Source organism: Thunnus albacares, chromosome 10 (genome assembly GCF_914725855.1).
Source record: "Thunnus albacares chromosome 10, fThuAlb1.1, whole genome shotgun sequence".
In the NCBI taxonomy this organism is placed as follows: domain Eukaryota; kingdom Metazoa; phylum Chordata; class Actinopteri; order Scombriformes; family Scombridae; genus Thunnus; species Thunnus albacares.
In genome coordinates, this window is record NC_058115.1 from 13,671,040 (window position 1) to 13,694,757 (window position 23,718).

Consider the following 23,718-nt stretch of genomic DNA (forward strand, 5'->3'; position numbering starts at 1 on the left):
TAACTTTAGCATAAGTCAAGAGTTTTTCCAAAAACAAAAGCACATGAGCAAAAGTGTAAGGATTGGGTTAAACTGTGTTTGTCTGCTCTACTGTAAACTGTAATCATTAGCATGTCCAGCTAACTAGCTTATTATACCTACACCTGAACTGAAAATCTATGAATACGCCTACATTGGTGATCAAGGGTTACTTCAAAGGCCAAAAGAGCACATAAGTGTAGTACAGTATTTCTTGTTGAGAGAAAGCTGGTCCTGGAAGTGACCATATTGGTTAGGGTAACCAAGCTGCTCTGTTCGGCTCTCTATTGGTGATTTAGTATTTTAAAGTTTACCTTTGCCCAAGAGACCCCTTTTACATGATTCTTGTTTTAAAACAAGTCAGCTGGAAACATTGAAAAGGCAGCTGATACCAGCATTTTCAACTAAGTCATTGAGCTAACATTAGCTTTGCTAGCTAGCTAGTTACAGCTGATAAAACTGCCAGCGACAGTTATCATTTCAAAATAAGCCTGCATTTATCTACCTCCGTCTGAAATCAAAGACACATTGTAAGGAAAATTTCTAAGAATTTCATGTGGTAAATCTGCCCGCTGTTATCATTGTAAACTGTGACACATAGGAACATAACGCTTGACTGCTGTAGAGACAGTAACTAAGGGACAAGCTAAGTCAATTGTCATTCTGGGTTCTGGTTGGAAAACATGTTATGCACAATGAATTTCAAAAGAAACTAAAGTAAATGTTAGTCAAACAGATACTTCATCGACACTTTTCTGCCCTATTCTTTTAGTCACTTTGGCTCTGAAGAAATGGCAGTTTGTGAGCAACACCTCTTTCTGAAGCACAAAGGTCTATTTTTGGTCCCTCTCTTTATATACAATACTGCCTGCAAGTCCTCTATGAAATGCAGCTGTTGCCTTTACTAGAGCTGAGAGACCGTGATAATTAATAACCTCACTTGTGCCTCACACGCAAAAGCCAATAAGAGCACGTTTAAAGTCAAAATACACACAATACCATGACAAAGAGTTCCATATTTCAACCATGAAGTTGCTGTTTTGGTCGGTGATAGCCAGAGTCTCTGGTGTGGCTGGCAGCGAGGGGCTGTTGTGTACTCTATGATATTGATTATGTTCTAACTTTCTGGAAACATGAAATGCAGTCGATGATATCAGAGAATGATTTAAAAGGGATGTTGTCAGACTTTCAGAACGTGACAAGGGCGGAGAGAGAGACCAAACCACTTGTGGACTTGAGTGTCCTTTTCAAGTTTGAGAAAACAAATATGCACACATACACGAAAGCAGAAAAAACGCAGAAAACATACACATGTACCTCATCTCTATGTCTTAAATTAGAATGTTGCTGTTCAAAGAAACCGGCTGCTGTCTTTTCCCACTGACAGATTTGAACCTGCGCCCCCTGAAACCACAAAGGGCATTCAGACTGTGAGTTTGAGTCCAACTCTGGATTGTAAAATAGACTAAAGATGTGAATGTGAGTCCTTTAATCACAGAGAAGGGCCAAGAGGGCAGTGCTGTTTAGAACAGCCTGATCTCACAAAAATACGTGAAATGACCATGACCTCTTAACACTGCATTGCGTGGCGGTGGTGTTAAAATTACGTGCTGGTAACACGGAAACAATGCCAATGGAAAGTCAATTAGGATCCATTGTTGAGGCAGACACACAAATATGACCCAGAGAAGTGACGCAGTTCAGATGGCGTCCAAGGTGACAAGTGTCCATTTTCGGAGGTGGCAGTTTGGGTGGATGGCTAGATAGATAGGTGGCAAAAAGTGGCCTTAGTGTCACATTTCTAACTGCGAGTCGGGACAGTTTTTAAAAACCGTAACTATGATTTTCATGGTGTTTACTGTAGCCATGACAACCACGTTTCGAGTGATCATTTTAACCGAAACCATATCTTTCCCTAACCCTAACTACGTGGGTTTTTTGTGCCTAAACCTAACCAGACCTTAACAGCGTTGCCACACCATAAAATACAATTATTTTTAACAGTGAATTGTAATGGTTTTGGAAAGCACAGACAAATACAGCCTGATCTCACAGAAATACATGAAATGACTACAACCTCTTAAGGCACGTAAATTTAACACGTTATATGCCACCACCACGTAATGTAGTGTCAAGAGATCGTGGTCGTGTCACATATTTCTGTGAAAAAAGGTTGGTTTAAAACATGCATTCAGCATTTAACAGCCTGAAATATTTGTCCATTAGATTTATTGTCATTGTGAAGAGGGAACCGTTTAAAGGAATAGTTTTGGGAAACAAGTTCATTTGCTTTCTTGGCGAGAGTTAGATGAACAGATTGATACCACACTCATATTTGTTGTTCAGGTGCAGCCAGGAAACCGCTAGCTTAGCCTAGCATAAAGATTGGAAACAGGAAACAGATGGCAGGCTCTGCCCAAAAGTTACAAAATCCTCCTACTAGCACCTAAAGCTCACTAGTTAACATTGTAATTGTTTGTTTGATCTGCACGAACACTGAAGTGTAAAAATGAAACATCCAGTACATAATCTCCTATAAAGCCACATGCTAAGCTAAGCTAACCATCTCCTGACTATAGCTTCATATTTAGCCTAGAAACAGACATGTTATCAATCCTCTCATATAATTCTCAGCTAGAAAGTGAATCAGCATATTTCCCAAAATGTCTAATTATTCCTTTAATAACTGGACTGACTGATGTTTGCTAATGCCTCCCTTCAGTGCTGTGCAACAGGAAACCAAATGCTAATTCATGCATAGCCAGTTCTGCTGGTGTCTAAACGTATTTATTTGTGCTGATCAGAAGTGCTGCAGAAACACTGCACACAAACACAGCGATGCCAAGTCTCTTCTGCAGAATATTAAACACTTACATAAGGAGTGGACAAGGGCTCATGGAATATAACAATGACTGTTGCAATCATAATTACATAAATAATCAATTACCCTCCTCAGTCTTTTAGCAAAGTTTTCGTTATGTCAGAAATTAACTTAACCTAAAATAATACTGATTTATTGCATCTGCATGGTGATCTCATGATTTTGCTCATTGTATATCAGTTTAACTTTAGTTGTCTTTTTTGTGAGATGTCTTTATAAGCACAATTAAGTTTTTTTTTAAATCTTTGCTCGCACAATTCTCTTTTAAAAAATATTTCATGTTTTGTATGTGTGTGTGTGTGTGTGTGTGTGTTTGTTCGTTTGAAAGTAGTTTGAAAAAGTTGATAAATAAGCTTTTTTAACTTCTCATGAGTTGATCCTAAATTCCATAAAAAATATAACCCTCTTGAACTATTAACCAAACCAAGTGCACCATAAAGACACTGTTCAAAGCAAAATGGAAAAACAGAGCATAACCAACCGGTAAACCAAAGAGCCTTTTGTTCCACCACGGTGTGTCTGATAACTACGTTTATCTTTGCCCACATTTTTCCCCTTCTAATCCCCTGCACATTGACTCAAACAAGAAAATGAAAACTTCTTTTTGATTCCATAAATCCATTTGGCACATAAACAAAGCCTCCTCTCAGTGTGTGATCCCAAAGAGAGGCAGCGCCTCATCAAATTACCACAGCTATTCATATCTGCCTTTCCTCTACTGGAAAGATTTAGGTAGAAACCAATCCCATCTTTCCTCAACAATCTTCAGTCTCTCTTAATTGTCCACGGTTTAACCACTGGATTAAATAGCATCAGACATACAGCCACCAGGAGTGAGGTCAGGCATCAAAGCTCTAATAAATCTAATAAAATTAACCTTAACATGCAAATTCTCTGATATTTCACCTTTGACTATCTTCTGTGCAGGAAAAACTTCATGTTTCATACTTAAAATTGTTGTTTCACTTATTTTCTTTGTTTCCTTTTCTCCATTTATTGCTGCCTTGTTCCCATCGCTGCTGTTTTTTAATTGTGTTGTATGAAACCAAAATAGATTTGGACCTGAGTGTACAAAGTTTAATTGTGAATTGATTCCAACCTCCTGTACATTGAGACAAATGTCTTGGAAATGGAAATGGCAGAAAGAAGCTTTCAATGCAAACTTAATAGCAAATTTTCCAAACCAGACAATTTCCCAACTGTTTGGACAAATTATAAACCTGCAAGACTCAACAAACTTTTACAAGATGTCCCAAACCGATGTTGGCGTTTGCAATTTGTATGTAATTAACGCTATTACATTTTTAAGCCAACCAGTATTGAATTTGAGTTCAACTTGTTTTGAATGAAAATTCTACCTCTGGCCTTCATAAGCTGACGACGCCTAGTTGCTGTTCCCCAGAGAAGAAACACAATCAACCAGTGTTGTCCAAAGATAATCAATGGAATTACTGTGCATGTCATTTCTCATAACAAGTAAAAAGTAAGAGGGACAAGTAGCCGTGAACTAAGTGAGTCCACAGTGACTCTGCAATAGCAACAAGCAAACACTCTCATCTCAGCTTGGCTTCACTTGCTGACTCCCGCTTTTTTACGAGAAAAAATACTTCATTGTGGCAAAATTATCTGAGGGCTTTTCAGTATTTGTAAAATAAGGAAATGAATAGGAATGAAAAGAACAAAAGAAACAAAATAAGTGGTTATCAATCACAATTTTGACACATCCTCGGCTTATTCAGCATGGACAGCCATAAGGTTTTGTAAGAATTCTTTTCTGTGGGAGTTGTAAGTTCGTGTGAGTTTGAAGACAGTGAGTACATCCTGGTGTCCTGCAGGGCTGAAGTTTCCTCTTGCTCAGAAAATGTATTACCTTACTTTAAGAGACCTACAGCTTAGCACAGTATGACTGTCTCATTCATGTGGCAGACTGACATTGAAGGGCGAATCGTATTTGTTTAAAATTGCTTCACAACGCTATGAGGCCCATAGCCTGATGTTAAAAACTGTGTGTAATCAGTGCTTTGGCATTGTTATTCCATCACTGCAACAGGCCAAGGGCAAAACACAAACATGTACATTTTTTTCTCATCATGTGAAACTTAACAAACTGAATACAAGATGGCATTTGTGTTTGTTTGGCTGCAAACACCTAGATTGATTAAGCCTTTGTATGAGAGTTGAACAACAGGTGTCTTTGTGCATATAAGGCTGCAGCGGGCAGAGAGAGGCCGGCGCTTAGAGTTTCACTCTTTGAAACTGATATGGGTGAGCTGCTTTTCTCAGGCCTAACCCCAAATCTGCCGTTGATGGACAGACCACCCAACACTCCGCTCTTATAGGCGCACAGTGGGGCCGCTCGCAGCAAAGGCAACCCCCTGTCATTCTCCTTTGGGAAGGAAATGGATCAGCCGACTGTTTGTCAAGTACACTGTCAGGGTCTCCTTCACAATCAAACGGCCAGATTTACCAAACAACAGCATTACACTAATGGAAAACCACTGAAATACATGCAGTGCTTTACAAACCCAACCTTTACATCGGCCTCAAAAGGGTTGAAATGTGACAGCAGTGGCACCCACACAAAAAAATGTTAATTCCGCGCTCTTTGCTGAAGCACAGAAGGCAAGGCAGCTTTTATATAAAGCATGTTTCATACACAGAGGTAGATTCAAGATGCTGTACAAAGATAAAGCAACACAAAACAACACCATTGAAAAAGGTAAAATCTATATAGAAATAAAAAATAATAATTAAAGAATAGAATACTAGAGTAGAAGAATAAATAAATGAAAAGATTAATAATAATTATAATAATACAATGATGATAAGACCTTTTAACAACATTTAGTTAAAAGCGCTTGAGAACAATAAGGTTTTCAGTCTGGATTAGAAAGCTGCAAGGGTTGGGGCATTCCTATGAAAGGTATCTTGTAGGGAGAAAAAAAATAGGACGCTGTGATCAGTTAAAGTAGAATCCCCAAAGATATATAACATTTTTATGGTAATCTGTCTTCTTCGCCTCTCTAGTGAAGTCCATGGTTCCTCTTTTTCACTTTATTGTGAGACTTTATAGGAGGTTTCTGCCCTGTATTCTGATCAGAGTAAAGATTCCCCCAGGACATTGCAGTGCCAGAGCTGAGGATGCCAGAGCCATTGGTCAGAGGCAGAGGGCCGGGGGTTAGCCTCACTGGGCTGCTCAACTGACAGCGCCTCGTCGCCAAAAGTGGACTCAGACTGAGACAAAAGATTCACGCCCATCCTCTTCTTTCCAGAAGGATCCTTTCCCTGAAGTATTTGTGATCAGTCACAGGTCCAACAAAGCCACCAAATACACTCAAGTCTCTGCCTGTTCCTAAATTATCTATAACAATAGGCAGATTTACAGCAAATGGTCACATATGCTGAAACAAATTGGCTCTCTTAAAAATATGAGGGTATAAGTGGGAATTTGGCTCTCTGTATCCCCTACATTTTTGCCTCAATAACAAGAGGAAAGACCTGAGAACAGCCAAATGTTGCATCAAGTCCTGAGCCAAATCAAGCTGCTCTACCTCTTGTCCTGGCACATCAAACACACTATCTTCTTGGACACAACCCCTCCATCTATATTTCTTCCAGATCGTTTTTTCTGTCAGTGGACATGTTGCTACATACTCAAACTGTGCGCCCAGTGAGAGAAAGGATACAAGTTGTGTTTGGCTGGTGATGGGGGGGCAACCCTGTGAGTCCAAATCCCAAACATATGTTACCCCCTCGCTGGATGAGATCTGAGATACTGATAACTTCTTTCATGACTTTCCTGGGGTGAGTGCTTATAAGGGAACTCCTCCCCAATTAAACTGGGGCCCAATGTGTCTCTCCAATCAATAAAATGGGAACTGGATCGAACAGCTCAGCCAACAAACAACACTATGTGAGCCACGCAAATTAAAACCCACCCTCAAGCAGACAAAAAAACAATAGCTGGCCTCTAGTTTATGCGGTTTGTGTCAAAAATAAGAACATAATCTCTATCCTTATGAAAGCGTGAAATGTTACAAATATTCCAAAAGCTTGAGTTAAGCTTTAAAACTGACTTTCTTACAGTGATGTAGCATCTCTGCTCTGAAACGTATCAATCCATTGCCACATAAGTCATACAGCGTATGAAACAATGGGGCTGTGAAGAAATTAAGCTCGTGATTAATTTTTCTCTGGACATTTTTGTCAAAACGCTTACTTCATCCTACACTTTGTTCATTACTCAAACACATCTGGCTGACAGGTGCCCCGTCTGTTAAACGTTAAGTAATTTCATTCCAGCAAAGAGGAGCAAATGGAGAGGAGTGGAGGATAAGGTACTCTATCTTCTATCTGTGATGACATCAGAGCTCTGAGAGCTTGTTAGAGATGGAGAGTTAGTTGCTCGGTTTCTATAGACAGTAATCCAGCCCACCGCTGTCAGTGCCCTTTCAAAGCACTGATTACTCCATTTCCAAGGGCCTAATCTCTGTAAACAATCTCTGTTTTCATTATCTTTTAAACTGATTAGCCCTATGAATATAACTTTCCAGCGCTGGACTCAGACATAAAAAAGCCCTGCCATATTGATGCCAGCTGTAGCTGCATGACCTTACAAGAGAAATAAAGCTGCAATACAAACACAGATATAGGAGTGGACTGGGAGGAACATATGTGACTAAGGCATACTTGAAAAGTATGACAGACGTTGAATAAAAAAAAAAAATTTCCTGAGGGAAAATCTTTAACCTGCTTGTGGTTTTGCACAATTTGCAGCTGGATATTATAGTCAAGACCTAGGAATAAACAAAGTCTCGACCATTTTCTCTCAGACTAGATTGACAGTTAAAACACAAAAAGATTGCTCACTATTACAACTATACAGTATATTATCTACAACTGCAGTGTCTCTTATCTTTTTCTCTGTCTTTCTATCTATCTTGATATCCTTCGTGCCATTGGAAATTAAATATTGCTTCCACCCGATCCTTTTTCTCTCTCCGCTTTCTGGACAAAGTGAGGTAACGTTTGCCAGCACATGTCTCCATCTGTTAACAAACACTTCCAATATGTTGAGAACAACATCTTGGCCCTCAGTCTCCTCCATCAGGATGTGATGAACGCAGTGCACCTGTCTCAGCCTCCAGCCTTGTTTCTGGCAGCGGAGAGACTGCCTCAACCTAACAACTATTTGCCCCCATAACATCAAAGACGGCGAGGTTGAAGACTTCACATGAAAACAGTAAGTTTCTGTGGTTTCTTTTCCATTTTTGCCTCCCAATACAAATCATCAACAATGAACCCACTGCCCCCATTAGTTCGTTTGGCGTTTCCTCATTTGCCAAAAATCACTTTAAGTCAATTAAAACGTCTCTGGTACAGGAACTGCTTAACGTCATTGAGCACGCGAAAGACATGCCTTCTGTTAATCCTATTTGGTAAACAAACTTTAAGCATTCTCATGCACAGGCCCACACAATCACCCTGAACTGTAAATCACTCTAGACAGTAAATTACCTCCACTAATATACCAGATCTGAGCGTTCACTTGAGTCAACAACAGAGGGGAGAATAACAGCAAAACTACGTCAGAAGCTGAAACAGCCTTGATTACAGAAACTGAGAAAGAACTCATCCAAACATGCCAGGGGAGTCAGCGAGTTGGACTCAGCTCTGCCTTCGCATCGTGACACGCAGGAATGTTTAAGAATGAAAGCAAAAAAAAAACAAAAAAAAAGGGGACGACCTGCGTCACCCTGCTCTGAACTCCCCGCTTTAATTAACTAATGAATCTCCATTTGTCATAGCGTGACATTGCATGATTCTGAGGCAATCTGAGATGTTGGCTGAGCTCTGTGAAGGGGGAAACATCAGCACCCTCTACTGACGAGCCGGCCAGCTTCAGGGCCCCAGCGGACTTTCATTTCCTTTCATTTACATGAAGGTTGCTTGTCTAATTGTCATCTTATGATAATGCTGCCACTGAGCTGCCTTCTAATGAGGACCAGATCCATCCTCTGAACTTGAAACCTCTGGGCTCTGTTTTGAATCATTTAAGTCACTCTGCCTGTTATTAGACTTCAAGTATTATGACAATTATCAAGGGGATGATCCTAAAAAGTGGACAAAATAGACACTTAATTTACGATTTCTAGCAACCACAATTTGGCTCCTGCCCTTAAGCTCTCTGAACTTGATAGATGAGTTAAAATAAAATGAAACAACTCACTTTACAAATGACTTTACTCAAGTTGTGCAGCTAGCAAAGGCCATGCTGGCTAAAATGCAAAGCATTTTATATCATCTCAAAAGATTAGTGAGAAAGCAAATATAAACTCAGATTCCAGGAACGGTTATCATTATAAATCCTTCCCTCCCACATCTGCTTGGACTGGAGGGGACAATAAGTCAGTGTAGCAGGTAGAAATTTCAGGGATATATTTGGCTTTTCTTTGAAGGGGAATGACTAAATATAAAGTGTGGGGTAAAGGTTTGTGTCAGCACGGAGATATTCTGAGATACGGGACGCCTGGCCTTTTTCATCTCTCTGTAACTGAACCTGCAACAGTATGTCACTGTCTCCTCAGTTAAACAAATTAGAGCATTTGATTGATCAAAGTTTATATGAGAATGGGTATTTGATTTCAAACAGTAAATGGGGAAAGAGGGAGGAAGAGAAAGAGGGGGAATGCAAATGTATAGACACAGGCAGAGCGAGGGAGCAAAAGCGAGGGAGGGATGAAAGAAGAAAAAAAGAGAGAGACCGAGCAGCTGGATTGCCATGTAAATAGCTGTGCAGATAGGTAGGGTTGGGCTCCGTGCCAAAGGCTCTACAAAGGGCTCCTAACATCTGTTTGAGGGTAGATTCCTGCTCTGTGTTGTAGTAAGAATAATAGTCTCGCTCTGAGGGCCTGTTCCCTCATCAGACAGGATCATGATCACGCATATACACTCTCCAGTCTGGGCTCTAACATCAGACCGCAACCCTTCAGAGCTGTTATTGCTGTTATTACACTGCACCTCAGTCATCAGTGTGGACGGACAGGTGGAACACTACTCAGATAGCGAGGGTTTATTCATGAAGCAGGAGCAAACTAATGTGAGGCTCATTAGCCAACATCACTGCCTGTATAACCCTAAGTCCACTCATTGATCAATCAGTGTCTTTGATAATGATCAGAAGAAACAGAGAGAAAAATGTTGAAAAATCAAGCTTGTATTATGGCAAATTAGTAAATTTACAATGGGAAACATAGCATTTATCATTACAGTTTCATATTCAAGTCAGCCAGCAGATGAAAACAGCAAAACCACAAGTTTGGGGTACAAATAATTGACAGCTAAACCAAAATGTTGGCGATAAAGTAAAAAAAAAAAAAATCCTACTAAGGTTTTCCCATTGAGTTAAAAAAAAAAAAAGAAAAAGAAATAGTGGGACATCTCTGTTGTCATGTCAAGGATCTTTTTTCTTCTCCCAAGAACATATGTAAGTAATTTGTACGACAAATGTTGGTTTTAGACTGTGTTCCTTGCATACGAGTGGCTTCTCGAAACCTGGGGGGCTCCATTCGTTAGTGCTTGAAAGCAAAGCAAACTAATTAATTAACACTCTCTTTACAGGGGGCGGCCAGGGAAAGCAGGCGCTGAAATGTTACACCATTACCTAAATTCGCATGCATCTGTCTGTCCCCCCCCCCCCTTTCCCGGTGTACCCTCCCACCCCTGCCCCAGTGCACACAGCGCCCTTGAACAAGGCCGAAGGACCACCTGCGTGAAAGAGGAGACCCTCTCTGTTATGTCTCTGCTAGGGAATGAAATAACACGGAATCCAGCTCTGCAAATAACTCACAGTGAAGATCATTTTCCACATGCTGCTTGACAAAAGGTAAAATAAGAACAGATGATATCCTTTCTCTTCTCTCTCTCTGTCTCTCTCTCTCTCTCTCTCTCTGTCTCTCAGGGAGTTTGTTGTAGCTCCGCTCTGCAGCTCCACTCAACAGTCCTCACATTTTGTTGTGCTGCTTTGCTAGCCGGGAGACGCAGGGGTCTGACCCGTTTAGTGGCCTTGTTAACCGGGTGGTATGAGATACAAGCTCTCGTTCCTAATAGCCACTGACATTGAGTCAGCCATTTTTTTTTTACATGCCCTCACTTGGCTGAGGTTAAGAGGGGTTTGAGGAACCTGATCCCAGATCTGATGATTACGTGTGAGGCATCAGGAGCAGCAGGAGGCCTTTTTCTAAACTGGGCATCCATCACAGGAGAGGGAGGCTGCAACTGGCTCCACTTCAACCAGTGCGGCACTGTGAGAGAGAGTTTGGGGGGGGGGGCTCTGTTTCAAGACATTCAAAGGCAGAAGATGGCATTTTTTGAACATCATGTTGAGGAATTTACACAGATCATATGTAACAACATCACAGCACATCCTTAAATTCCTTAGCTTAAAGGAATAGTTCCATATGTGGCTTTTTCAGCTTCTTGCCAAGAGTTAGATGAGAAGATTGATACCACTTTCATGTCAGTTAGCTTTTAGCTTAGCAAAAAGACTGGAACAGTGATGACAAGTCTCCAGGAAGTTACTGCACCCGGCCAGGAAATAGTCTGTTACATAACCCAAATGAAACAGACTAAGCAGCTAACCAGAAACAACAGAAATGAAGCTAACCAGCTGCTGGCTGCTGCTTCATATTTACTATACAGACTTGAAGGTGGTATTCATTTTCTTATCCAACCCTCGGTAAGAAAATGAATAAGCAAATTTCTCTAAAGCATGCTCCATAATCGAATCAAACACATATTTGTCTGCTTTATTTGTCCAGGCGGACCTTTGCTAACCCCTCTGAAGAGGACGCATATGAAGTTTGTCTATTCCAAATAAACAGGTGAGGCACTTATTAGCCTCCAATTCAGACAGCGAGTGTAACTTCATTTTCAATTTGGACTCTTTCTGTGACTCATGGGAGAGCAACTTCAAAGCTGTAGCCATGCACTTGAGGTCATTATCTTCATTTCTATATCCTCCGCAGGTTCTCAGCATATGGGAACATTTTAACTCTGGATTTGTGTGTGTGTGTGTGTGTGTGTGTGTGTGTGTGTGTGTGTGTGTGTGTGTGTGTGTGTGTGTGTGTGTGTGTGTCTGCAGCCATAAATCTGCCATGTCAACTATAAAATATGGCTGACCAGCAACAGATGTAGTTGTAATAGCTACCAAAAAAAAAAAAGAAAAGAAATCAAAATTTACCACCTTTAGATTTTTATACTAACTCCTAATCGCCATTAAGATTGATTTGAGTTTTGTGTGCAGGAGATAGACAGAGAGCGAAAGTCAGAACTTGCTCATGAGAGGGGAAGAAGAGGGGGTTGGGGTGTTTCCTTTTAATTTTCTATTACTCTGCTTCACTTGCTCTATCTCTTTCTCTCTCTCTCTCTCCTTCTCTCTTTTCTTTAATCTCTCTCCTTCCACCCTTTTAGCTGAAACGAATCCTCCTTTCATCCTCTTCTGCAGCGAGGGCCCTGGTGTCTGTTCGCACAAAGCCTGACCATCCCTGACTCCTCGTCAACCCCTTTGCCCAATTCATCAAGCGGAGGCCCATGGGCATTCATCACCCCCACCACCTTTCATATCCCGCACCAGCTGAAAGCCACTGTCCCTCCTCTGACTTCAATGCAGCCATGACACACCCGTAAGATTTATAGCGGCATAATTAGTAGCAGTGAAAAAGGCCTGCGTGCTTTGGAGGGTCAATCATACTGTATCCCACTCTGAGGAGCTCTCAAAGCCCAGTCACATCTGCTTCAAAATAGATTGCGCTGCCACCACAAAAGTTGATAAATTAGCCAAAAAACAAGGAGCGACAAAATTCATCAGTCTGACAGTGACATAAAAAACAATGATACATGCTTTGTGTGATTTTAACATACTATTTGTCACCATTCGTGGAGGCGAGAGACTGTCATAAATCCCATTTCTCCATAACTGCTGCTTATGATGAGCAGCTCTGAGGTGAGAACTCCCCCTCAGGACGGGGGTTTCCGAAAACAGCTCGAAGGAGGTCTAAAATAACATGCCTAATAGTTAAACGGTGTTATTGATGTAATCATGCCCTCCCCTCCCACCCGTCCTGCTGTCACTGACATCTCAAGAACAGTGAACTAATTAAAACACTCCTGGAGTTTGTTTTCATTTCGATCCTCACAGAAGTAAAGTCTTCACCAAACAGCTGCGTTTTTCTTTTTTCTGTGCATCCACAAGTTGGGACCTGTTGCCCCATTGTGCACAGAGGAGATACAAAATCCCCATTCAATCATAAATTACACCTATTATTCATTATTCCTGTTGTGGCTCACTCTTTGCTCTCTTTCATGTGCATGATGGCACAGCTCGCCGTGCACCTGAAACATCAAAATGCTTGACATCCGTGGAGGTGTTTCAGGTGAGAAAGAGGTGGAAATGTGGCGTTGACTAAGACAGGGCTTTTTTTTTTTTTTTTGGACCATGACGGTAAAGTAGTTAAATATATGCCTGCATATCTTTCCTCTCTCAGTGTGTGATGCTTACTCCCCTGTTTTATGTACTTACATAATTACTAAGCAGCAGAACATTTGTGGGTGTGTGTAGAAACTTTGCAAGTCAGAAGCAGCGATCAACATTTTGGATAACCTCATTTTTTTTTCTTTATACTGTGAAGATTTATGTTATAAAAACACACTTAGCTCCTCTGATGACTCCAAAAGTCCACACAGTCTCTGCACCAGTCAGATTTGATGGTGCACGTCATCAGAAGTTGGATTTTCCTTTTTTTTTCCTTCCTTCCTTGCCAGTAGTACAAGTGGTTAAGCTGCTGGTTTGTTGGAGCACATTGCAAACGTTGTGCAGAGGGGCGAGGAAGCACCTGCTTCCAACAAGGAGGTGGAGAAAATGCTCTCATGAAAACGTCCAACTGCAGTGGTTGGCACTGACACTTGTGCAGGAGGTTGGATTGCTCTGAGATTATGCACAGGTTATTGTGATAATCTTGTTGGGAAACGATGGTTTGCGGTTTTCCTTTTTTTTTCTTTTTTTTTTTTTTTGTTTCCAGAAGAGGTGTGACCAAAAACCAGGCAGTATAAATTATGGATTCCCTTTGTGGTGGAGTGGTTGTTACAGTTTATGATAAATGTAGCTTTTCGGCTTTCTGTCAGCTGCCATTTGTGTTTTAACAATGATGGTCTTTGCTTCTGCATCTGTGTCGCATTTTAATGCACCACAAACTGTTGCCAGAGTTTCCTGCCCCTGGGTAGGCTATGTGGTTTTATCAGAGAGCCTCGGACCGAAATCAGGAGCGCAGGAGCTATGAGAAGATACTTCTGGACTTGGATTTGAGAATAGATACAGCTTTCTGAGAGGGCAGTGACAGAAACGTACAGACAGCGGCATCATCGGTAGTAAAAGTTGGATTGAAAGTACACATTCAATAAGGAAACTGATGCGCGTAAGAAGGGATGCCAGCCAGGCGTGGCTTGTGTTTGAATATCCAATGTGAGAATGCGTGGGGAGTATGTATATAATAGAGTCTTTCCATCTGATAAACAGAGATATCAAACTGGTGATTATAGCAAAGGACGATCAATAAACTGAGAGGACTCCGCTTGATTTGGAGGAGCACGGCGCGCTGGGTACGCTTTGTGCGTGCATGGACCGGACTTCTGTAAACTTTTTTCCCCTCCTTGAGTCACCGTAGCCTACATTTTAAATGCCTTCGCTTAATTTGACAGCTGTGCACACAATGGCAGAGGTCGGGAGTTTTCTGGGGGCACTCGACTTGGATTTACAAAGCTTTCCTGCACTCGGGAATATGCCCTTACCGGAGTCTCCTGTAGGGTTGAATGAGCGGCTGGGGCAGATTGAAGGGAGGCTGCAGCGGGGGTCGCCGACGGATTTCGGGCACCTCAAAGGGATCCTGAGGCGGCGGCAGCTCTACTGCAGGACCGGCTTTCAGCTGGAGATATTCCCCAATGGGACTGTGTATGGGACAAGACAGGACCACAGCAGATTTGGTGAGCGTATTTCTTTATCATTTACTTCATTTATTGATGTGAGGCATCTCAAATATTGGATGATTTTTCACATTATTTACCTCAATTAACAGAAACAGGTCCAGGCTTTGGTTTGATTTAGCCTACCTTTCTCAATTACTGACTATAATTGAGGTAGTAAATGAAGAAGGGTGAACTGTGGCCTCCGGTATAATCATCATCTTGAGGCAAGTAATTATCAGTATTTCAAAATTTAATTACCGTTTTTGGTGATTTACGAGGCTGTTTAATACTTGCTGTCACTCTAAACCTGTTGAAGTGAGTTTAATTAAGAGGCTTTTTCCTGCCTCACATCCCCGGTGGATACTCGTTCGTGCGTCACCATCACCTGGCGCGCAGGGAAGCAAAGCCACACACACCTTTCTCTGGCAATCCCCGCTGCGCGTGGGGCACAGGTGTCTCTCCTCAGCGGCAAACAAGCAGCGCGTGCGTGTGTACGTCTAGCGCTCACAGATAAACAAGGAGCCAGCACAGGCGTGTGTGTGCGCGCGCGCCCGCGGCTCTGGAGATTTGTGCCGTTAATGTAAATGGAGCGAGGTGCGGCTCGCGGGAGAACGATAAACAAATGAGGTCAGAGGGCAGATACGCACATGTCTCGCGCCTCATATCCATGCAGTCATCTCACAGGTGCAGGCCGCCTCGCTCGCTGCGGAAAGAGCGGAATAACTCTAAATTAAAGCATGACCACTGCGGAATTCAGGGAAGGTTTAATGTTCAGACTTCAGCCAAAACAAGCCGGTTTACAGGGATGGGTGGTCCTCGTGTTTGTTTCTGGCTTCACTTAGCTTTAAAATGCAAGGTCTTTGTCAGAGCTGCAAGGAAGACATGGCTTTGATTAGAGGGATATGAAACACACTCTTCACCCCCCAAAAATTAGAGGGATGTTCTCTGTCATTCTCTGGCATCAGATGAGGTCGAGGAGATGGGGACCAGGTGGCTGTAAGCTGGCCTCTGCCAGCTGGATCCTCTCTGACTAACCTCTGCATCACAACAGCCAATGGCTTTTAATTTTACCGGTTGTTTGCCTGCCTTTGAAGTAGATGTTCACTTTACTTTAACTTCCTGTGAGTCAGCAGTCCCCTAAACATCTTACAGTTCAGCTTCATAAAAGTGACTTCTTACTGCATAAGTGTGGGAAGCCTCAAAGACAGGATGAACACATTTATAGACACCACAAACTATTACAATAGACAAGAGTGATGTATGTTACTGAGGTCGAATAAAAAAGCAAGCAAGAAATCAAAGAAATCTTTCACTTGTGCTGTTTTGTGTCCTTTCCGTTGTAATCAATGACAAATTAAGTTATTAAATGTCTTTAAAAAGCATTTTTTCAAATGTAGAATGGATTAGAAAGAAGATGCTGGGTTTTATTTGAACATATAGGAGTAAAAGAAACAAAAAACACACTGGAAGTTGGACACAAGATGACAATGAACAACTGACAGGAAAACAAACATAAATAAAGCTTTCACTCCCAAAACCAGTTCACCAGTGCACAGTTTGACTGGTCTACTGCCAGATAAATGGAGGCCAGTAGCAGCTGTACTGCTGGCTGTTTCCTCCGAGGGGGTTTACAGTGTGTTTGTGGGGCTTCCCTGACTGGTTTGTGTGTTTGACCTCAGGTATCCTGGAGTTCATCAGTCTGGCAGTTGGTCTGGTCAGCATCAGGGGGGTGGACGCTGGACTCTACCTCGGCATGAATGAGAAAGGAGAGCTCTATGGGTCGGTGAGTCAAACCCCTCCTTTTCATTTACAACCCCGCCCTCGCTGTGCAGCCCAGGGTCTCATTCACAAGTCTGGCACTTAGTACATCTGATTTGTTTTACAGAACACACTATTTTCAAGCCTTTCTCAGAGAATACAGTTCAGTATTGAGCTCTCAAAATAAAAAAAAAGGTTTTCAGGAACAGAGAGAGAGTAGTCATCATGGGATTCAGTTTGTTATCAAGGTTCTCGTACGTGGCAGATGGGAAAACCCACAGTGAGACAAAACAAGTTTGTTTCTTTTACAGAGTCTCACACTCTCCATCTCATATCTCCCTCTCCTGCTGCTCTACTTCAAGCATGATGACCCAATAAATTAATAAAGACAGTAAATCCAGTAAAAGGTGTGGATTTTTAGACCAAAAGCCACACTGGCAGTAGCAAAGAAAAGAGAAAATAAATCTTTGTACTTGTTTTCCATGTGAAGGGATTTAAGGAAAAGCTCCAAGATCCACCACACATTTGTTTGCAGCTTTAGAAAAATGATTCCTTCAAAGGAAATTTCTGTCATGGCTCCCCGAGCCACCCAACCCCCAATATAACTTGCATAGCCTATATGTACACAAAAGCTTATCTGTTTTAACAGTTTCAAATCATATTATATCATTACATTATATTATATTAGACTATGAAGTTAAATAATATAGAATCATTCTCAATCACTCGGAATGAAAGCCAACAGGTGCTGTGCAGACTTTCAGATAAATCATTGTACTTAAAATAAACAATTGATACAATTGAATATGTTCATTTTAAGCTTGTATTTTAGATGTTCAAGGAAAAACAAACAAACAAAACCCCAAAAAAGGCTGCAGGCATTTTAATGGGACATGTTAGCTGCTGTAGATGTGGAGAGAGAACAACCTGCAGGTCTGACTCAACTGACAGGACGTCTCTTGTCTTGTTTTCATGTTTCCAGCAATGAGAGAACCACATAACACTATTATGAAATTGGGAACATGTAATACCACAGTGAATGTGCGCAGACAATGATGGATATCCATCTTATACAAGCAGCCAAAACCTGTTGGTTAAGTAGTTTTGTCGGCGGATTCAGAGTCACTTGTCTCTGTGTTGAGAGGTGAGATGTTTCAGTATTTCTTTGCCCTCACTTCACCTTCTCAAATCTCTGTATTGCTGCTCTGTCGCTCACTTTTTTTTCTGAATGCTGAGCTCCTGCAAAACTCCAAAGCGGGAAATCATGTTGTGTTCCTATGACAACTGGCAACAGTGAGTTGCATATTAAAGTAATAATATTGAAGGTTTTCATCTAAATAAATGTCTCTTAAGTCACTACCTATCACCGAATGAGGTAACACAATGGTGATTGAGTCTGTTGCCCACTGATGAAAGACCTTGCAGTTGCAATATTAAGAACTGGGTGTCAGTGGCAACATTCCCGGGAAAAATCACAAGCAGCGCACAGTTAGTGATGCTTTTTCCATCACCCAGCAGTGGTTGGACTACCAGAAAGGGTAGGCGGAGCTAACGCAGACTCGCTCACAAACTGCCGACTGATTGACGTCACACAGGTAACACTGTTTGGATCTCTGGGAAGTGAGATCCAAAAACACACCTGCAATTACTGCTTATCGCCATGGGTGCCGCCAAAGAGAGCGAAAGAGAGATCTTCAAGACTGTTACTTTAAACAGAGTTTTTAATACAGTGATTTTGATATTTATCTATTTTGTTTTGATGAGTTCGGAAATGTGACATAATATGTAGTTAATTTGAACAATTTCTTTTACGGTGAAACATTATTTTTAAAAAATCAAATCAAATACACACAGTGGATGAACAATGATATGATTAATCTCTTGGCCCGTCCTCATGCACCCACTTTGGAAAGCACCGCTTTAGAAAGCAAGCCAAAGTCCTTATTTAGCTTTGAGATATGCAGAAATATTTACATATTTTCCGAAAGCGGTGACAGGAACGTTTGGAGTGACTTTGGATGTGTGCTGTTATTACCTCTCTGTGTACAGCTGGACTTTAAACTGTGGGGTTAAATATAGAAGAAATGTGTGCTTATACACGTTTCACAGTAAATGTGGCTTCTAAAGAATTCTTTTTTTTTTTTTTTTTTAATCCTGGCAGCCTTTTTCTCACACTGGATTGGTATCTGGAGACAGAAAGAGGAAAGGAAAGAGATAAAGACAATGAGGGGGAAATATGCGAGGGTTACATGTATCAGGTGTCCCAGGGCATTACCTGAGGGCCTCTCAGCGCTCAGACCCCCCCACCCCCACCCCTCCCGGCTCTGAACATTTCGAACAGAGGCTACTTTTAAGCACGGTCATTATGTTGAAAGTGCAGATATTGTTACTGCGTGCTATCAGAGTCTGGCATCCTGAAGCTTTGACCCTGGGGGAGGGGGCGGGTGATGGTGGGATGCAGTGATTGTGGGGGGGGGGGGTAATTGCACACCTGACTGAGTCACCTGACTGACAGAGGGAGCGATGTAGACATGTCTGTCTGAATCTGAGAGGCCAGGAGGTGGAGGAAAACGGGGGGGAGGAACTACCCGCCAGCGAAACTGGGTAACAGGTAGAAGGGTGCTTCCGTCCCACAACCACCAGACCTTGACGAGCTTTTGATCCGATGAGGATTGTGTGTGTGTGTGTGTATGTGTGTGTGTGTAATAGGATGGAGCTGGCCCAGTCATGTGCCCTCAGGGTTGTGTTTACAGACAACAGCTTCACCACACAGCCGCAGCCAAGCAGAGCCTGACAGCCAATCAACAAAATTGCTGCTGGAATAAAACTGAGACTCTTGCACAAACACTTGCTTTAATTCCAAAGTGTGTTAAAGGCTGATAGTGACGAATCACGAACATTTAGGGGGAAAAAAAGTCTAAAAAATAAGAGAAAGAGTGTCCAGGAGGGAGTACAGGAAATAGTGACTGTTTGGGACCTTATTCACAACTCTGTACTACACACGTCACTCTCAAAAGAGGCTCATATTTGGCTTTTGGTCTTCACGGGGATACCCTGAGGACACTCCTGAGGTTCGGGCCTCTTGCAGAGCAGAACCAGCAGCAGGCGTTGCAGCAGAGCAGCCGTATGACTGACTGGTCTTGGCAGGGAAAGCAGCTTCAACCATGATGTCTCTTATTGTTCTCACACACTCACTCAGCCAGCACACTCTCACCTGCTGAACCCGCAGCCATCGCTCATGCTGCGCTGTCAAGGAAGGCAGAGACTTTGAGAGCTGCTCTGTGTGTGTGTACGTGTAACAAAGTGAGAGAACGAGGGAAGGTTCTACGCCTGCTAGATGTTCATGTTGCATCACAGGGAGGGAAACAATTCTCCACGCACAGCAAGAGGTTAACAGGTCTGAGGAGTGAAAAGCTGCTTGTAATGACTTCCCCTCTTCTGGCATAATGATCACCTGCGTAAATGATACTGGTTCATTTCAGCTTTCAAGTGCAGTCCAAAATAGTTAATGACATACACACACTTGTGTATCAGGAAGAGTGGAATCTGCATGCAAAGCGGCATCATCCATCTCAATCATAGTCTCTTTAATCTTTTTGGTGTTGCAAATTTCTTTCATTTTTTTCTCACTGGGTGCCGTCTGAGCAGGACTTCAGCATATGACTAATATGTTGTTTTTCTCTCCTGCAGAAGAAGCTGACAGCAGAATGCGTGTTCAGGGAGCAGTTTGAGGAGAACTGGTACAACACCTACGCTTCAACTCTGTACAAGCACACAGACACGGGACGCTTCTACTACGTGGCCTTAAACAAGGACGGCTCGCCCAGGGAGGGCGGCAGGACTAAAAAACACCAGAAACTCACTCACTTCTTACCCAGACCAGTGGAGATTGAAAAGATCCCTCAGGCATACAGGGACCTTTTCCAGTACAGGTGACCAGTGCTTATACTTGGAGAACTGGCTAGAAGAGAAAAGAAAAGAAAAGAAAAGAAAAGAAAAAAGAAAAGAAAAGAAAAGAAAAGAAAAGAAAAGAAAAGAAAAGAAAAGAAAAGAGGAAGCGGGTTGTGGATATTTGGGACCTGGTTCAGAACTGTTTACCCTCAGCTTCCCCTGAGGTCACTGTGTTTGCGCCTTGGCTCACTACCAAGCACGTACAGCACTGAAATAAACATTGTGCATGTTCCTGGTTGTCGCTTCATTGCCTCTGCAGTGGACTTCAGAGAGGAAAGTTATCCTGTAAAACCACTGTGGACATGGAGAGAGGAGGCCGGACTCCTCAGGCCCGAATGACTGCCCAGCTGTTGGGGTGATCAAATCAGGTGCCATGTTTTCTCAATAACCACTTTTTTTTTTTTTTAGAGGTAAATGCGTAGATACCGAAGCGACACGCAATGACAGATGGAGTCATGGCCCTTGGCGGTTTTGAGTAGCACTACGCTGGTGGAAAAAAAACAAAAGAATGGTTGCCTATGAGACCACCAAGAGACTTTTAGGGGCGCCAAATGACGGAAAGCACTGCAGACAGTCATGGTAATGTAAGAGAGGAGACACATTCCACATACAGAGAAAGATAGGAGAAGAAGAAGGGTCAGGAAGACACAGACTACGTGGTACATGCATGTTAAGTGACAGTTTGAGATAGTCAGGTACTGAAGAGTTTGTAAGAAGAATGTCTGTTGAGTTAGAGAGCTGGACTTTTATTAAGTCGTCTTTAAAATCAAAGATGAAAAGAGGGGGATCGGATCTCTATGATGAATGTGGGATTTTTGAAAGAGCACTTACTGCACATCCCCAGTCCCAGCTGTGGGCTCACTTAGTCTCCTGTGTAATCATCTAATGAGTCTAATGATCACATTCATCACTTTTAAATAAAATATCAAGCAGTCGTGTAGGAATTGCATGCAAAACAAGTGATAAAGCTCGGGACAAAAGCACTTCTCTGACTGTGGTTGTAAAGAATAAGTGATGGGTTTTTTTTAAAAAAAGGACGGTGACTTGTAATGTTCAGAGTGTCAGGAACATTATTAAAAATGCAAGCAGCTGAGGTGTACATATGGGTGATCCTATTTATGAGATGTACAATATATTTATTTTCTACATATAAAGTATAAATATAAATCTATATATTTATTTATTGCAAAGAATTTATTTTGTAATGAACTTGAAGTTATCTGAACTGTAGATTCTACTGAAATTACACCAAAAAACAAACAAAAAAATATGAAGAACTGCAATGAACATGACAATAAAATTGTCCTGCTATCGAGAACTCATTGTGAGAGACTATTTTTGCTTGGATAAAATTCTGATGTACCAATTAAAACCACATACAGAATATATGTGAATGTTGCATTTCTTTCTTTTCATTTTTCTCAGTTAGGGGCGTCTGTGTGTGTCTGTTGGTTGGTTTCTCCACCGTCAGACTGAAATATCTCAACAACTGATGGATGGAAACATTCATAGTTCTCAGATGATAAATCCTACTGATTTTGGTGACTTATATGACTCTAATGTCACTGTGATATTTTTTATTTTTAGTGTAATATCTGGATAATCATTTTTCATCTAGCACCAACATCAGGATATCGATTTGCTACATAGTTTGGTTTATGACCAAATACCTGCTACACTAATGGCATTCCCATCAGCCTCAGTTATACTTTGTATTTGGTGCTAATTAGCAAATGTTAGCATGCTAACACATTAAACTATTTTGGTGATCATAGTAACATAATAATAGTCTTGTTTAAATCCTTATTTTTACAACTGTATTTTAACTATTGAACTTTAAAAAAGCTGGTGGTACAATGTATCTGTGAAACATTTTTCCTTCTGAGGACAGAAATGATTTGGGCTTTGCTGATGTAAGAACTTTAACTTTATTATTATTAAAAAAGACCTTAAATGTAATGTCTTAGAACCACGACCACAATGCATTTTGAGAGAAAATTGGGTAAAAAGATACAGCAGATTCTTTTCCCAGAGGAGAACATCCATGTAATCCCATGCCAATTTGCCCTCATAAACCCTTTACCAAGTAATGTGCACAGCCCCCCTCTGTCTCCATAAGGTCTTAGTCAGCCTACATCCACCGTACAAAATCAGATTCCTTATGCAACTGGATCCCGACTCCTAATTGGCTTTACACATCAGCATGGATTTAGGGCAGTGATTGGTTGTTCATTGCAGGGGCCTCACAGACTCCACTATAGTGTAGTCTGCACTGAGGCCTTTTCAATGGACAGAAACAGCTGCCTGCTGCACAGAGAACCAGCGGGGATGTGCCGCAAACCTGGAGTGGTGGTAATCTGGGGCTAAGAGGGGATGGGATCAACATTTCAACATCTGCAATAGTTGTAATGTTTCTCCACTGGCAGATATCTGTGAGCTGTGAGAGCAAGCTCCCCTGGGGGGAGGGAATGGAAAAGTCAAAGACATGCAGGGGAAAACCCTGGCAGACTGAGAAATGAAAACAATACCGGGAGAGGGAAAAATAGATGAAAGATTGAAGGGAGAAGAGAGTGGGACAAAAGGCACTTAGTGCTGTGAGTGTGAAACACAGGGACACTGCATCAGGATGTACCAGCTTTGTTCTTTCCAACTGATCACTTTACACAAAACCACCATCTCCTGTTTATTAAATATATGACTCAGATGTAGCCTGAATGAGATTTTAGGTATCTGCAGGGACACTGTATCAGTATCAACATGTATGTCAGTTAAATAACAAGAAATAGTTTAGAAATGTGTTAATGTAGAAAACAAATGTCTCAATTTTATGGTTAGTCCTGCAGAGAGCACTGACAATTTTATTTTTACTGCCCAATGTCTCACTCAATATATCTTGGTCACAATTTGTTAATAATCAATTTTATCAAAAAATGAACATGGGCCAATATATAATTTAAGATTTTTTGAACTCTTAAAGATCCTCTCCACATATGTTTTAAGATAAAAATACTCTATGTTGAATAATAATTTGTGTGTAATATGGTTTTTCCACAATTATCTTGTTAAAATCCTTAAAATGACATTTTCTCCTT

At 41.6% G+C, this 23,718-nt stretch overlaps 1 protein-coding gene across 1 annotated transcript; it reads left to right on the forward strand.

Annotated features, from left to right (window-relative positions):
• Positions 1-12,938: 12,938 nt before the first annotated feature.
• fgf16 (fibroblast growth factor 16) lies at positions 12,939-21,646 on the forward strand. The gene is made up of 3 exons (XM_044364758.1): positions 12,939-14,935; positions 16,597-16,700; positions 20,366-21,646. The coding sequence occupies exons 1-3, from the start codon at positions 14,632-14,634 to the stop codon at positions 20,609-20,611; spliced, it is 654 nt and encodes a 217-aa protein (XP_044220693.1). The 5' UTR covers positions 12,939-14,631; the 3' UTR covers positions 20,612-21,646.
• Positions 21,647-23,718: the final 2,072 nt, after the last annotated feature.